The sequence below is a fragment of the Sceloporus occidentalis genome, unplaced genomic scaffold, assembly GCF_023333645.1.
Source record: "Sceloporus occidentalis isolate IW3139 unplaced genomic scaffold, rSceOcc1.0.p SCAF_176, whole genome shotgun sequence".
Taxonomy (NCBI): domain Eukaryota; kingdom Metazoa; phylum Chordata; class Lepidosauria; order Squamata; family Phrynosomatidae; genus Sceloporus; species Sceloporus occidentalis.
Window position 1 is genome coordinate 1,198,565 of NW_028317156.1, and position 15,452 is coordinate 1,214,016.

Sequence of the window (15,452 nt, forward strand, 5' to 3'; positions counted from 1 at the left end):
TCGGTGGCCCGTTGACTATTTAAACTGCTTACTCCACTAAATACCGAAAATATTATCTTCCTGCACTCCAATTAAGTTCAGCCTAACTGTTGATCCAGAAGAAGGCACAAGCACCATCCTTGACGTGACTTGTATAATATCATCTTATTATATATAATATTTCATATTATGAAATATCAGAAATACAGTGCAGACATTGTAAGCTCGCAAAGTCTGATATATGTTTATTTTATGAAATATCCTGACAGGTGTACTTTTTTTATCAGCAAGCACCCCTCCTGTTTTCCATTGGTACATTATATTAGCTAATCCTAGTTTTAAACCCTTAAGGCCCCAGGGCTGTTTTTTTTTACTTTTTTAAATATATATTCTGCTGTCCTTTGTGTTTAGTTTTAATTTTCTATTTTGTCAGGGACAAGAATGGCTTTTTTTTAGATGCCATTTTTTTTTTTTTTTGCATGTTAAAGGACAATAATTACAAGTAGAGGTTTGACATTTCAAAATCTCAAATCCGGTCATATTGCCCCCATGTCCTATTAGGGCCGTCTTTGAAGCCAGCCAATTCAATTTACCCCATCAAACCATATAGTTTGGAAAACTATACACTCTAGGTTATTTAAAATGAATTGTGTTCACACATTCTATGCACCTACTCTACCACCAGCCTTTGTCAAAGTTTGAGGTGGAAACTTGATTACACAAAAAAATTATTACCGCAAACTTTGAGAAAGGCTGGCAGAAGTATTAGGGCATAAAAAGTGTTAGAAAACCACCATCTTATCGCCCAGAAAATATGTGATTGCAGAAAGAAACACTATTTTATGTTCAGCAGTATCCTCCAAGTTAAACTGTCCCGCAATTCAACTTAATTTATTTCAATTTAACTTATTTTAGGTAAGTATGGAGTGCTGTAGGGCGTTGGAAGGGTATTTTTAATGTTTTCTTTTCGGGCTAAATATGGGAATTTTTTTATTTTTTACAAGCTGCTCAATGTAAAGAGATCCAGTTTGGAGTGACATACCCTGTTAGGGTTTCCCAGGACAGCAAATAGGGGGTTTTCCATATTGGGGGGGGCTCCACAATAATCAGTCGAATTCTATGGGGAGCCCTTTGATCACGCTGTGCATCCCTGTGTCTTCTTTGTCATACGGCTGCATCGTACCGGCACTCACACTAATGCCAGCCGCTGGCTTACAGTGGCAGGGTACCCAATCATGGTGTCTATAGATCCTGAGAGTCTCTTCCGTCCGCATCAGTGGGATTCCCCAGTGACATAAGTGATGACCTTTCCGGAGGAGATTAGAGTTTTGGCCAAAACCCCATGACGTCAGGGATATATCTTTGCTCCTCAAGGACTATATTTCGTGACCTATCCCCTACGTAACTGGTCCTTAAGGGGTTACGTTTACAAAAGGCAAATTGATCTTTGGAAATCCCTTTTGCAATTTTGTTTAGTGTATGTATATGTGCGTGTATATTTTATATATTTTTTTATTTAGGAAATATGTTGGGCCTTTTATTTGTCACCTGGTAGAGTTTTTCTTTAAAGCTACAACCGCATGAAAAACATTTTTTTGGGGGTGAACAGGTGAGCAAGAATCTTTTGCCTGCAAAACAGAAGAAATCACATGTACTACCGGACAATATCTTCTCTGTGGACGGCGACCCGGCTCTCTTTAACATGATAAAGCGTGTGCCGCAGACCACAAGCTGTCATCACTGTGGTTTATATGGTAAGTAATCACAACTGAGCGATGAGCAGCACTCTCTGAAAAACAATGTGATTTGTGAAATGTGCCTTTTTTTTTTTTTTGACATCCTTCCTACGTAATTATGTTAGGTGACGTTTCACATACGTTACCATTAGGTCCCTTTCCGTTATTTATCCTTCAGCGGCACTTACCGCTAGCCCAATGGCTCGCTAACATATTTGCGGTGCGCTCGGCATTCCTGAATGTCCCTGTGAAATCCTGATCACCAGATCTTCATGTCATACCTGCTGATGCTTTAGCTCTCGCTCCAGTGCAAGGCGCTGAAGGATTTGTCGGTAATATGGCGGTACGGTTTTATTTACTGTTTTCCCTTTGGGACAGGGTCACGGAGGTGTTCCCAGTGCCGGCAGACATGCTATTGCTCAGTGGAGTGTCAGAGAAAAGACTGGGCTTCTCACTCGGCCATATGCAAACCGACCAGTGTGTAAGTTTCTGTTTTTCTGCGGAAGGGGAATGCAGCCCTTTAGAAGTCTGCGATTGCTAATCTCATCGCAGTTCCCAAGTTCCACCAAGTCGCCAGTGGATCTGTAGCTCATCTGCGTGAGGCTGCCGGTCCAAGTTGTTAAGCAGAGCATCGTCCTATAGCATTTAGATCGGCTGACTTTAGTAAGACAATGGAGCCTCTGTAGAGTGGGTATTGACAGGCCACTTGGAATTACTGCTCATAAATCTGATACATTACCTTACTAATTAATGAGAAATTAGCAAGTATCCTATTCCAACTACTGGTTTTGTTTTCAGGAAAAACGAAACCAGCTGCCGAGTTCCTATTGAAGCTGCCGAAAAGAAAGCAAGTCCTTTGGTAAAGATTTCTGAAATGATCCTTGCTGTAAGTATTAAGTAATGAGAGGGCTCTGGGGTTATAGAGGAGCCCAATCATTCCACCTGGAGTGAGAAGTAGAGTTCTTGGTTCTCTCCAATGGATTGTAATAATGTAACAAACAGTCGTAGACGGTATGAGTCTAGCTAACCTTAGCTTTTCCCTTTTTTGTTTTTCCTTTTTCATTGGAAAATCTCCCTGAAAGTCATTACGCTTTTTTTTAAATGTCTCAATAAAACACCAGCCTGGTGACTGTTCAGTATTGCATTTTGCCTTATTGCTAAATACGGAAACATCTTTTAGACTGAAGGTAGTCAATGTATGTTGTATTCTCCTATTCTTTCTGCAGGTTGAACCCGCTGTTAGTGATCTCTCAAAGCGTCAGGAAACCGAAAAGAAAATATTTTTATGCGATTTACAAGAGTCGGGAATAAGGAAAGGGACAGAGATTCAGGTGGTGTTCGTTTGCCTGGTTACAGTTTATATATTTCTATTTCATTTCTTACATCTCGTGGGGTTTTGGGGTTTTTTGCTTATCAGATAATGCCAGGGGCAGAGTGGCACGGAAATTGTAACTAAAATTAAGGTTATGTTTGCCCCAGAGGTGCTCTGTAAATGCGGAGACAGAGGGTGCGTTTGGATATTGTGTGGTGAGCAAACCTAAACCTAAAACTTGTAGAAGAAATGCCCAACTGAACTTCAATATTATGTTTTTTTTATAGGGCTTTGTTGTGGAATTCTCAAACCCAAGTTATTTCTTTATACATTCGTATATCGAGAAATCAGTGAAGTCTTTGTTCAAGTTGACAACCACACTACAGGAGATATACTCAAAACCTGAGAACCTAAAGAAGGGATATACCCCTGTCATAGGGGAAATCTGTGTGGCCAGATATTCCCAAGACCAGGTAAAAAATATATATATTTAGTTGGAAGGAAAACATGTGCTGTCTCCAGGTGAAGCTAAATCATTCCTATCGCAGGGCAAGCATGAGTACAATGTTGCTTTGCATTGTTTGGTCACAAAAGCAGTGTAAAGATATAAAATTTTATTTGTAGCCCACCTTTGTATTTCCCTAAAATACTGTGTGAAAAAAATATGTATATACTGTGTATATATATATAATTTTTAAGCAAGTCTTAAAATTAGCACTATATTTTCAAACAATTCTCGCATGGGGAGTCTACTTTTAAAAAAAAAATGTATGATTTGATGGGGTAAATTGAATTGGCCGGGTTCAACAATGTCCCAAATAACACAGGGGGCAGGATGACTACATGTCAAAATTCATATATGTAAAATGCAGAAGTCCCAAATGGTAGCCCCCACACAACCCAACAAACCCATGAGGGGTATCACTGAACTCAGTAGATGTTGCAGAACGCATATTGTTGTGTTGTGTGAAAGTGACAAATACCAGGAGCTGTAAATTCATACCTAAAATACTACTGCAAATTTTGACAGTCTGGTAAAATGTATGCATGGAAAGAGTTAAAATACCAGCATTTAAAATACTCTGGGGTGTCTAGTTTTCAAAAATGTATGTTTTTATTGGACACATTGAATTGGCCAGGATCAAAGATGTACCAAATAGGACATGGGCAGTGGATCTCCAGATGTCAAAGTCCAACATTGAAAAATGATCATCCACCAAATGTGGCATTTTTGCCCCCAAACAGCCAGGCAAATTCATACCTGAAGTAAAATGTGTGTGGGGAAAAAAAGAACCTCAAACAAATGACCACAACAAAGGCTGGATGTAGAATTAGTGCATGGAAAGAGTTATAATACTAGCATTTGAAATACACCGGGGTGTCTAGTCTTCAAAAATGTATGGGGTAAATTGCATTGGCCGGCTTCAAAGATACCTGAAATAGCACACGGGGGCAGAATGACCAGATTTGGAAAAAATGGTTTTTAAATAGCATAATGCTACTTATTGCCCCATAATGTGCAGAAAAAAACATAAACATAAAACATTGGGTATTTCTAGACTCAGGACAAATAGAATCTAGTTAGCAGGTTTTTTTCTTTAGTTTGTATAGATGAGTAAAAGATTTTTTTAAGAAAAAGTCCTTTTTTCAAAAATGTTTACCATATTTTATTCTTTTTTTTTATCATAGTAAATGATACATCTAAAGCTAGCCCTTCGTGTCCTGAAAAAAATAATATATAACTTGTGTGGGTTCAGTAAACGTGGAAGAACAAAATTACAGCTCAACACGAGCAGCGCAGAAATGTTAAAACAGCCATTGTCACGAAGGGGTTAATGCATCCACAAAAAATGGGCTTCCTTTTGAAACCATAGAAACATGTAAACATCTATACTAAAATAACATTGCTTTTGCAGCTTTGTTTAGGTGTCTTCTGCTGAATAATATCCAAATTAATGTTCAGCAACATTTCCGATAACGGGGATACCCCAAATATTTGTTATGTTCTAGAGCCGTAACCATCCTTTACATTTTACCCCATGGTGTATTACGTTTAATGTATGATTTTCTTACTGAGAAGGGCCCTCGGTAAAATAAAACTTCCTTATTACATCTGTGTCTGTGTTAGGTCCCTTTTAAGTATTTAAATGTTTTTACCGCATTTTTCTTCCCCCCCCCCCATAAAGCCATTGTGTGATATTTTTTTTATATTTACTGAAAAAGCTCTATATGCTACTATTGGCTGTATAACTTATTTGTTTATTGTTTATTGAAGAGCACATATCACTTTTTTTGTGTGCAAACTTGTTTTTTATGTGATTGAGAGAAAAAATGTGATATGTGAAAAATATTTTGTGGTGGAGAATCAGCGCGGTATAATTCACTTCATATTCACTCATTTGTATAATAAGTGTTAAGAGGTCCCAGTGCTTGTGTCGCGTTCTGAAAGCAGTTGCAATAGAATTAAGAGAGACAGCTGGACATGCTGCTTGTCTACAACCCTTACTCTTCCAGAGCAGACGTGTATGGTGTGAAGAGTGATCAGATGAATTGCAATCAATTGCAATGTCCCTCTTTGCCATTAAAATGAACTTAACCCCCCCAAAAAAAACATTTCCACTGCATTTCAGCCCTGCCCCAAAAGGACCAGCTGACATCATGTCAGTGATTCTCTCGTTAACACAGGTGAGAGTGTTGACATGGACAAGGCTGAAGATCACCTGGAGATGCTGATTGATTTTGAACAGGGCTGTCATTTGTCGAATCGTCAAGAGCTTCAAGGAGAGCGGTTCAGTTGTTGTGAAGAATGCTCCAGGGCGCCCAAGAAAGTCCAGCAAGCGCAAGGACCGTCTCCTAAAACTGATTCAGCTTCAGGATCGGGGCACCACCCGTGGAGAGCTTTCTCAGGAATGGCAGAAGGCAGATGTGAGCGCGTCTGCACGCTGCCATCAGTCCTGTTTCATCCCAACAGTAAAGCATCCCGAGACCATTCATGTGTGGGGTTGCTTCTCAGCCAAGAGAGTGAGCTCACTCACAATTTTGCCTAAGAACACAGCCATGAATAAAGAATGGTACTTACACAGCCTTCAAAAGAAACTTCTCCCAACCTTCCAAGAACAGTTTGGCGACGAACAATGCCTTTTCCAGCTTGATGGGAGCACCTTGCCGTAAGGCAAAAGTCATAACTAAGTGGCTCGGGGAACAAATCATCGAAATTGTGGGTCCATGGCCAGGAAACTCCCCAGACCTTAATCCCATTGAGAACTTGGGGTCAATCCTCAAGAGGTGGGTGGACACACAAAAACCCACAAATTCTAACAAACTCCAAGCATTGATTATGCAAGAATGGGCTACCATCAGTCAGAATGTGGCCCAGAAGTTGACAGTGTGTCGGAGACCCGTACTCAGACTGAGTAGATCCGCCGTGGAGATCTTCCTTGCCACTGAAAGCTTAATTGCTTAAGGGATTAACCCTTCATATTCCCCCAAGCACTGGCTGAGACTTAATGTAGGGGTAAAACAGAACTCTCTTTATTGAGGACAGCACACACACATATATATATTCAGCAAACATGATACGATTGAAGGTATAATCCCCTCAACCACCAGACAGCCTGGCGCCACCATACATTTCTACGGCCAGCAATGCCCACCCAACAAAGAGTCACTATTTCGGGGTGATCCCGAGGGAGCGGTGCCAATGGAGAGCTCAGGGTCTAAAGATGTTACGATCCAAAAAGCAACGTGATCAGGGAACAGTCCGCACGGTACCCGGGCCAGAGTTCCATAGCCACGGCTGGGTAAACCCCGGTCCTAGAAATTGATAATAAAACTAAGGTTCCCAACGGGCGCCCTCGCTGTAACCACCGCCGAGCGTGTTGTGTTGCTCACCACGTGCTTAATGTACCCTCAAAAGAGCGACACTGTTCCAATTGTTGGGGGGCATCGTCACGCTTCCTAGCCGCCACACAGTTCCATGAATTTGCGGTTAGGTCCCGGGCAGGCGCCAAGCAGGGGGAAGGTGGGATCCGACCAACACTAGGGGTGTACAGGGTCCGTGAGCCTTTGATCCTTGGGCAAACCACAGGGATGGGGCCAAAATAACGTAAGGGATAAAGAGATGGGCTGTCAGAGGTTTTAAAAAAAGGTCAACACTGCAAATATTGACTCTGCATAAACAATGTAATTGTCAATAAAAGCCTTTGACCCTTATGAAATGCTTGTAATTATACCTCAGTATGCCATAGTAAAATCTGACAAAAATATCTAAGAACACTGAAGCAGCAAACTTGGTGAAGACCAAAACTTTTGGCCACCACTGTGCTTCTCGCTATACCTGAAATTGGTTTTGTTGCTTATGATCACCATCAGAGGGCCTCCATGTTATCTCTGAAATCTCCAGATACACTTAGAATAATAACTAAACCTATTTACTCGCGGTGCCCAACGCCTGGCTGGCTTCAGTCAGGTAACTCTTTCCTAATTTAAGAAAGGCCTCATACTTGTTGTCAAGTGGAGTCTCACACAAGACCATCCTTACCTGTGGCAGAGAAGAGGGAGGTATCTGTAAATCTCCAGAATATCTCAAACTCCACTCGCTAGAAGCTGACCTTTGGACCGATGCAGCCTGGCGGTGCTGTTTTTAATGGCTAAAAAACCATGTGCTTATTTTTTTTATTTTTATTTTTTTACTGGGTAAAATTGCCTGCTAAAATTTGGAACGTTGTCTACAACGCTAGGGAAGGGCAGTAAATATGTCTGTGGTCAGTACCTGGCTAAGTATTGATGACGACTGTTCTTTGATCAGAGGTCTCATCACACCCATTGTCCTTGGTGCTTTTTAAGTACACATGAATTACCCTGGGATCTCCACACTTAAATGTCTAAATCCACAGTTATTTGTTTCTAAGTAACTTCTCTGATCCCGTAAACCCTTTTTATATTGATCGTAGTTCTGCACAGTGAATCCAGGATATCTCTGTGTTTCACGAAGCCTCTGTCTCCCCTCGTTGTTTCTATTACAGCAGTGGTACAGGGTGCTGGTGCAGAACGTTGATGCCGCCACGAGAAAAGCGCATGTCCTGTACATCGACTTCGGGAATCAGGAGGCGCTGACGCTCGACAACTTGCAAAACATGCATCAAGACCTGGAGCTGCTTTCACCGCTCGTAAGTCCGGCTTCCAGAAACCTTCTGTTCTGGGGCTTATCTCCTAAAGAGTGAATGGAAAGATCCATTTTACCGGTGGCCTGGCACTAGGTTTTTGTAATTATTCCATACTGCTTGTCATTTTAATGTTTAGTGAATGTGTAATTATGGAAATACAGGGAAGGACCATGATGAGCTGGAGAAGCTGCTTACATATCATTTTTATACTGCTACTTACCATGCAAACAGAAATACTGTGATTTTCCCCAGGCGATGAAGTGTTTCTTGGTCTCCGTCGCTCCCCCTCTGAGCGGGTGGTCCCCAGACTGCATTGCAGAATCCCGGAAACTGATGGATCAGCAGAAAGTTTCCGTTGGCATTGTTGAGGTGCTGCGCGAAGAGGTGCCCTGTTACGCCGTGGATGTATGTGTGCAAGCCTCAGGTGTGTAGGCTGGAAAAGATTCTGTTTCCGACGTGGAGCTTTGTCTCTTGGCGTTCTTATTCTCTCAGATTGGTGCCTCTCTGAGTGATACGTTTACTGTGCGCGCAGGGATACACGTGGCCAAACTACTTCTGGAGAAAGGATTTGCTTCCGCTCATGACGGAGGACGTATCTTAAAAGAAAAGAACTCTGAGATTGGTAAGAGGGACGTTTCTATGCCGTGTTGCCTTTGCATTGTCCTCTTGACATTCTAAATGCGTTTCTTGGTACCTTTCTGTAAATATTAACCCCTTAATGACAGTGTTAGGGATATTAATGAGACAAAATAGGCAAAACCAATATTTCGTCACACACACAAAATAACGACGCTACCAAACATTGCAGTACCACATCCACAATATTAATATAAGGAGATACCCTATATTTTATCTCCGATCCTAAATTCTTTCAGATCGCCGAAAATTATAATTCAAATCCGATATATATCACCAAGAAAGTCAATCCAAAATATTTATTTATTGTGAATACAATTTATAAAATCTATGTATGAGTCACACAGTGCATAATATAAAACACAACATTCTTAAAACATGTCAAAATTGAATCAATTCAAATACAATATATTATCGATAGTTATCAATATGAATTAGTACTACATGAGTCTAACACACAATTAATTTCCAGTCCACTCAGCAACCAAAAATTGATAATAATCAGGGCAGTAATAAAGATATTACTATCTCTCTTATATTAGTTTAACTAATATGACAAATTAAAAAGTAATTTAATAATGTCTACGAGTATTAGTGAAATTCCTAATAGATGCAAATGATGTCAAACTTCATCTACAGGTAAAAATACCTTTTCATTATTGTTATTATCACGGGTTATAAGCTGCAGTCTCACAAGCCGACATATACAATAATGCAATATATTATTTCCCAGAAACAGGGAATTCCATATGAAGAAGACAAAATTCATCTCTATTCAGACTAATAAAACAATTATTTACCACCACTTGTTGCTGTTGTCCAACTGGTCCTTGTAGAAGTTAATCCAGGTTCAGTGGCAAGAAATAAAGTGGGAAAGAATATAACTTTCTAAAAGTTATATAGGTTAGGACTCCAAGTAACTCTAAGAGTGAAATATGGTGCCAGGATCTTTAGATTCCAATTCTCTGGGGTAAATTTGGTGAATCAGTCCGTCCTTTTCCTTTTTCTTTTTTTTTTTTTTTTTAATTATCCAAGACATAAGCTTAAAAACAGAGCTTATTATCATAGCCTCCACCTCTTGATTGGAATTCTCCAATCATAACGGTGGGTTTTACCCATTAAAATTAGGATTTCTACTCATATTTACACCGTTGTAATTTCTTAATTTACCTGTGAGAGACGCTCTGGTCTCAGAATTAACTTAAAACCATTACATATGTGTTTGGAATTTATCCTTGGTCACCCTAATCGCCAGGTGTTACCTCCTAGATAGTAACTCAGGCCTTGGTAGTCTTACCATGTATCCCCCATTCCAAGTTACATTTCTAAAGATATGCAGCGTCTGCTCCTTAACTTTCTCATGGAAGATAACATTAATTGTATCATACATACTGAAACATCTATATACATGAATACTTCTTTGTTCTCTATTATAGAGGGAACAAACACAAAAAGAAATCATCACTACATAATTAAGTAAAATAAAATGGTTATGACTCCATTTTGTGTTCATGTAAAGTACAGAATATATGGAATACATGTTTTCTATGATAAAATATCTGACAAAAGCCCGTACACGTACGGGCTCAAAATGCATACAAACTGAACCTTTGAGTGGCAGAGATCAGGCCAAATCTCCCTCGCCCCTGGAGACCTCCTTTTATTTAACCCCTTAATGACAATTGCCGGTTCTGGCACGTCACGCACTAACATCCGGTTAGTGACAATTGACGTGCCAGGGCCGTCATGGCTTTAAACCCGAACGGTGTTGCTATAATGCCTCGATGTTGAGGAATTCAGCAACACTGAGATCGGCATCGGGGGCCGTGTCTGGCCCCTCCGCAGTGTGTCAACGTCGGACAGACGCCCCTTCTAAATCCAGATTTATTTCATGTATATGTAGCATTACACGTGCATGATTTATGGAGATCTTGCATTTGCTCCGTGTTTTTATTTCATTATCTATATCTAAGGCATTACAGGAACGCCGTCATTGGTCGTTACCTGGCCGTTTGTGTCATTGGGCGTTAAGGGGTTAACCTTTTTAGCTTTGTTTTTTTTCGACAGGTCCTTTGCCAGTAACGGCCATTGACAAGGCAGCAAGAAAAAAGGAGCTGTCTGATGCTCCCGAATCTCCGCCACGGATCCACGTCTTAAGCGGGACTGCGGTTTCTGTAGGTGACATTTTCAGTGCCGTCATCACAGAAATAAAGCACCCCGAGGAATTTTATTGCCAGCAACTACAGAACGCAGGTATGTTTTTCCCATTATGAGCCGTGTTTAAACAGATATATCTTTCGAGGTCGCCTTCTAATCAGACCTCAAATAGAGGGCTGACTAAGATCCAGATCCCCGCAGCGCTGCAGGGGACGTTGATCCTCCTCTCCGGCAGCCGGTGGATGTCTGTGCGAGGCGCACAGACATCCTCCGCTACTGCCGTCACTTCCGCCGGGGGTCCTATGATGGCGCGCCGGCGTCACGTGACCTCCCGGTGCTCAGTCATAGAAGCCCCAGTGGAAGTGCCAGCAGCAGCAGCGGAGGTTGTCTGCTCACATCGCACAGACCTCCAACTGGCTCCACTAGACACCAATGAATCTGAAGTGCGGGGGACAATTCTAGGGAAGCACTGGTAAGTCGGGGGAGGGTAAGCATGGCAAATGAGGGGTTCAAAGGAATGTCAGGGAGGCAGAGTGGAACATAGGGGGTATAAGGCATATCTGGGGGCAGAGTAGCAAATAGGGGTTCAAGAGGCATATCAGGAGGTATAAGGCATATCTGGGGGCAGATGTGCATAACTGTGGGGCAGGTTGGCAAATAAAGGCAAATAAAAACAAAAAAAGCATTTTTCTCAATCATAGTTTTTATTAAATATGAAAAAAATTGTTTATATGTGTATTAATATTTACTAGTGAAATTTGGGGGGGTCGTCTTATAATCGAGCAAATACGGTAAATATAAATATGTTTATATAGTAGCATTTTCTGTTTGTTCTCTAATTTGACGTAAACTTGATGCATTCAGAGGAACTTTTCAAGCTGATGGAGTTGATGAGTAAACATTTCGCCGCAGTGCCGCCCGTTCCCAGCTTCACGCCTGCTGTTGGCCAGGTCTGCAGCGCCCAGTGTGCAGGTAAATAAACCTTTTGGTGGTTTGTCGTTCCCGCAGCCTCACATGGCGGACAGTATCATGTAGCACAGCGAGATAAAATGGAACCCAACGTTTTCAAACCATCCTATGGGTTTAAAAAATAAAAAAAAAATCAGCACAAGTAGGACTAAAGCCAATGTAAAAAATATATTAAATTGCCCTGATTTGGAAACTACCCTATAGGCCAATGATTTTCAGCAATTTTGTCCTTTATTGAGCAAATATTACAGGTTGCACATCACTTTTAAAACTTTTTAAATGATCTCTCAAAGCCCCATGATATAAAAGATACGTTGTCAAGAACCATTTTTTTCTTGACATATCCCCTACGTCACCAGTCGCGAAGAGTTAAAAAAAAAACCTAGAAGAGCCACGGGCTCCGTCATCCAATAATCTGTGAATTCCTTGAGGGTTATATCCTCAGGAATTTGGAGTATCGGGACATTTATTCATTATTCGGGTGTTTTTACGTGTTAGATTATTGCCTGAAAGACCAGGTTTTTTAGTCATATATTGTATCTGTCGGAGAGGAGGGTGCAAAAGTAACAAACATGGGGTGATGGGTCTGCTAGGAGACAGGTGTACCCGAGCAAGACATCTCTGAGGTTCTGAGTGCTTATTGGAGGACAGGCAAAGTACGAGGGACGGTAAAAAAGTTTCCGCACTTTTTATATTTTCGTTGGAAACGGTGAAGGTGGAAGGAGTAGCGATTTGGTTGTGTCTGGGGCGAAGATGGCTGCGAAACTAATAAATTTCACCAAAGAGGAGCAGCGTTCTGTCATACGCTCTTTGTGGGCAGAAGGGGTACCGGAAGCACAAATTCATCTTCGCATTTGTGTGCTGAGTTGATGAGGTTGCAGAAAATGTGAGTGTGAGTGAGTCGCTGGGGATGAAACGCGGGTTCACCGATATGAGCCCTGAAAGCAAGCAGCGGAGTGTGCAGTGGCTACGCGTTCAACCAAAAACATTTTTTGCTGACGGCATTAAAACATTGGGGAAATTGCATCACAAAGGTGACTGTAGTAAAAAACAAAAAAAAAAAAGCATGGCGACTTTTTGAACGTCCCTCATATTTCATGTTTGGGAGGACGTCGATCGCTTATTCGTTTGATTTTGCAGAGGACAGGTGCTGGTATCGAGCTAAAATCCTAGAGAAGAGGTCACAGGAGGCTTTACTGGTCGAGTACATTGATTTTGGAAACGTGGAAGTGTTGCCCCTGTCGAGCCTACGACCCATTCAGAGCAATATGTTGGAATTGCCGTCACAAGCCATAAAGTGCAGCTTGGCAGGTTGGGACTCTTTCTTACACTACGCACGGCCGTGTTCATAAAAGAAAGTCGTAGTAATTATTTTTTTTTGTAAATCCGGCTCATTATGTGTGCAGGTGTGCCGCGATTTAAGAGATGGACTAGAGAAACATATGCTGCGATAGCGTCTTTGGTGGCCAACGACGTTGTGACAGTTGAGGTGGTTGGGCAGACGAAAACGTCTTTCGTAGTGGAAGTGGCTGACAGGCGCCCGACTGGCGGGGCACTCAAAACAGAGACCAGCCACGATACGCCTACCGGCAAAGGGCAAAGTTGCGGTAAGTTACCTGCAGGGCGATACGCCAACGAAGTGTTAATGTACAAACTTGTTGTTTTTCTCCCAGCTGAGCTGCAGCTTTGTCAAACAATCAAACAAGAGGGAAAATTGTGTTACATTTTGGTTAACAGTTCCCTTATTACTTTATAAAAATACATTCTCCCCCTCGAAGAATCTCAGGTACTGCAAGTATTGCCTAGTGTTGTGTACGTGGTTAATCAGAGGCCTTTTATTGGTACTTTAACCCCTTGATGACAATTGCCGGTCCGGGCACGTCATGCACAAACATGCAGTTGGTGACAATTGACGTGCCAGGACCGTCATGGCTTTGAAGTGATTCAGGAAGCGATCTACATCACAGGTCGACAGTAGGGGCCGTATCTGGCCCCTCCCCATTTTAAGTGTTTAGGTGTCACTGAAATGCCTCGATAGCGACTTGCAAGAGTGGCGGCACATCCTTAAAAAAAGAAATAAAATAAAGAAGTTGAAAAAGTTTCTAAGAGGGTCTCTCCATTTCACCATCAGGGGAACCTTCCAGTTCCAAAAAAAAAACCTTTTCTTTTACTATGTATGTTTTAGTAGACTTGCTTTCTTAATAAAGTGTATTTGTTACAGGGGTGAAAGCGACAGGAGAAAAGTGGGGGAATAAAGCCCCGCAGATCTTGGTTGCGGGGACAAAGCTACAGGCAAAAGCTGTTAGTACGAGCGAGGATGGCTACTCTGTCGAAATAATGGAGAGCGAGAGCTCCAGGCTGGTCAGCGACAAACTTATTGCCCAGCGTGAGGCTCGTTCCGAGGATAACAGGGGAAACATATCAGCAGGGAGTATCGGCCAACCGGCAGTCCAGATACCGTGCAAGACTAGCTCCTCTGCCAAAGCTGTCGCTCCGGTAACTAATAATAATGCGAGAAGTTCACGGGCTATGGTCAGAGACCCATCGGGTAGTAGAGAATCTTCTTCAAAGGATCGAGTGTCTGGTACAAGTCATTCACTTAGCGATGACTCCCTGAGTAAGTTAAACAAAGCTGTACTTTGTCAGAAGAAATGCCCATGGTCCTAGGCCATCACTTGTACACGGCCCATTGGCTTGCAATTTGCCAGACTATATTCTTTTTTTTGTTTTACTTTAGAATCTTGCATCCCTTGCCAGTGGAAATCTGTAGAATTGCCACTTAATGAGCCCATAGAATCGCGCGTGCTGAGCGTGATCAGTCCCGACCTGTTCTACGCCTTTCCAAAAGAAAACAGAGGTGAGGGGGCTGCGCTTGCTTGACTGTTCAGCCTCAAATCACCGTTGCAATAATGGTTATAATTGGTTTTGGTTATTGAATATTTCCTAATGGGCAGCCATGGATGGTGAATGTGGCAAACTCCTAATGTAAAGTGTTTACCTCTTTAGTTGACATACAGAAGTTGACGCAGGTGATGGTGGGTATTGCCGTGTATTGCAAAGCGGAGAAGACAAAGTTGAGCTACAGACCGTCAGTGGGGGATATGTGCTGTGCCAAATATACAGGTTAGTAGAGAACCTACCATGCAGCGTATGCGTTTTACTTAGGCTCTTAAAGACCGGGTAAAATAATTCATAATGTGATTTTGGATAACTTGGGGATACACAGTTCCCTCTTCTCTGGATGGCAGAACGATACACGGCTATGCGTTTCGCGGTCTGACTGGTGACACGGTTCCATGTTTTCTATCCAGTCAGTTTTAATGACCTTGTGCCTCATTCGGTGCTGCCATGCTACTAAGAAGCCATACTTTATCATTTAATTCAAACCGTGCTTAACCGCTTTAGTCCCCTATAGACATACCTGTACGTCCCAAAAAAATGCATTGAGTAAAGCCCTTTACGACGTACATGTACGTCCTGACTTTCTTGCAGCGGCAG

General features: G+C 41.9%; 1 protein-coding gene across 1 annotated transcript; it reads left to right on the forward strand.

The window, feature by feature from the left end:
* The first annotated feature begins 2,052 nt into the window (after positions 1–2,052).
* On the forward strand, positions 2,053–15,234 carry LOC149278994 (tudor domain-containing protein 1-like). Its single transcript, XM_089501592.1, has 11 exons — positions 2,053–2,058; positions 8,052–8,195; positions 8,445–8,597; positions 8,685–8,814; positions 10,896–11,081; positions 11,850–11,957; positions 13,361–13,561; positions 14,176–14,340; positions 14,692–14,811; positions 14,961–15,077; positions 15,203–15,234. Exons 1-11 carry the CDS (start codon positions 2,053–2,055, stop codon positions 15,232–15,234), a joined length of 1,362 nt encoding a protein of 453 aa, XP_089357718.1.
* Positions 15,235–15,452: the final 218 nt, after the last annotated feature.

Coding starts and splice junctions, on each gene's coding strand:
- LOC149278994 (XM_089501592.1), top strand. Junction 8,815..10,895: donor AGAAAAGAACTCTGAGATTG/GTAAGAGGGACG, acceptor TTTTTTCGACAG/GTCCTTTGCCAGTAACGGCC. Junction 11,958..13,360: donor CTGCAGCGCCCAGTGTGCAG/GTAAATAAACCT, acceptor TTATGTGTGCAG/GTGTGCCGCGATTTAAGAGA.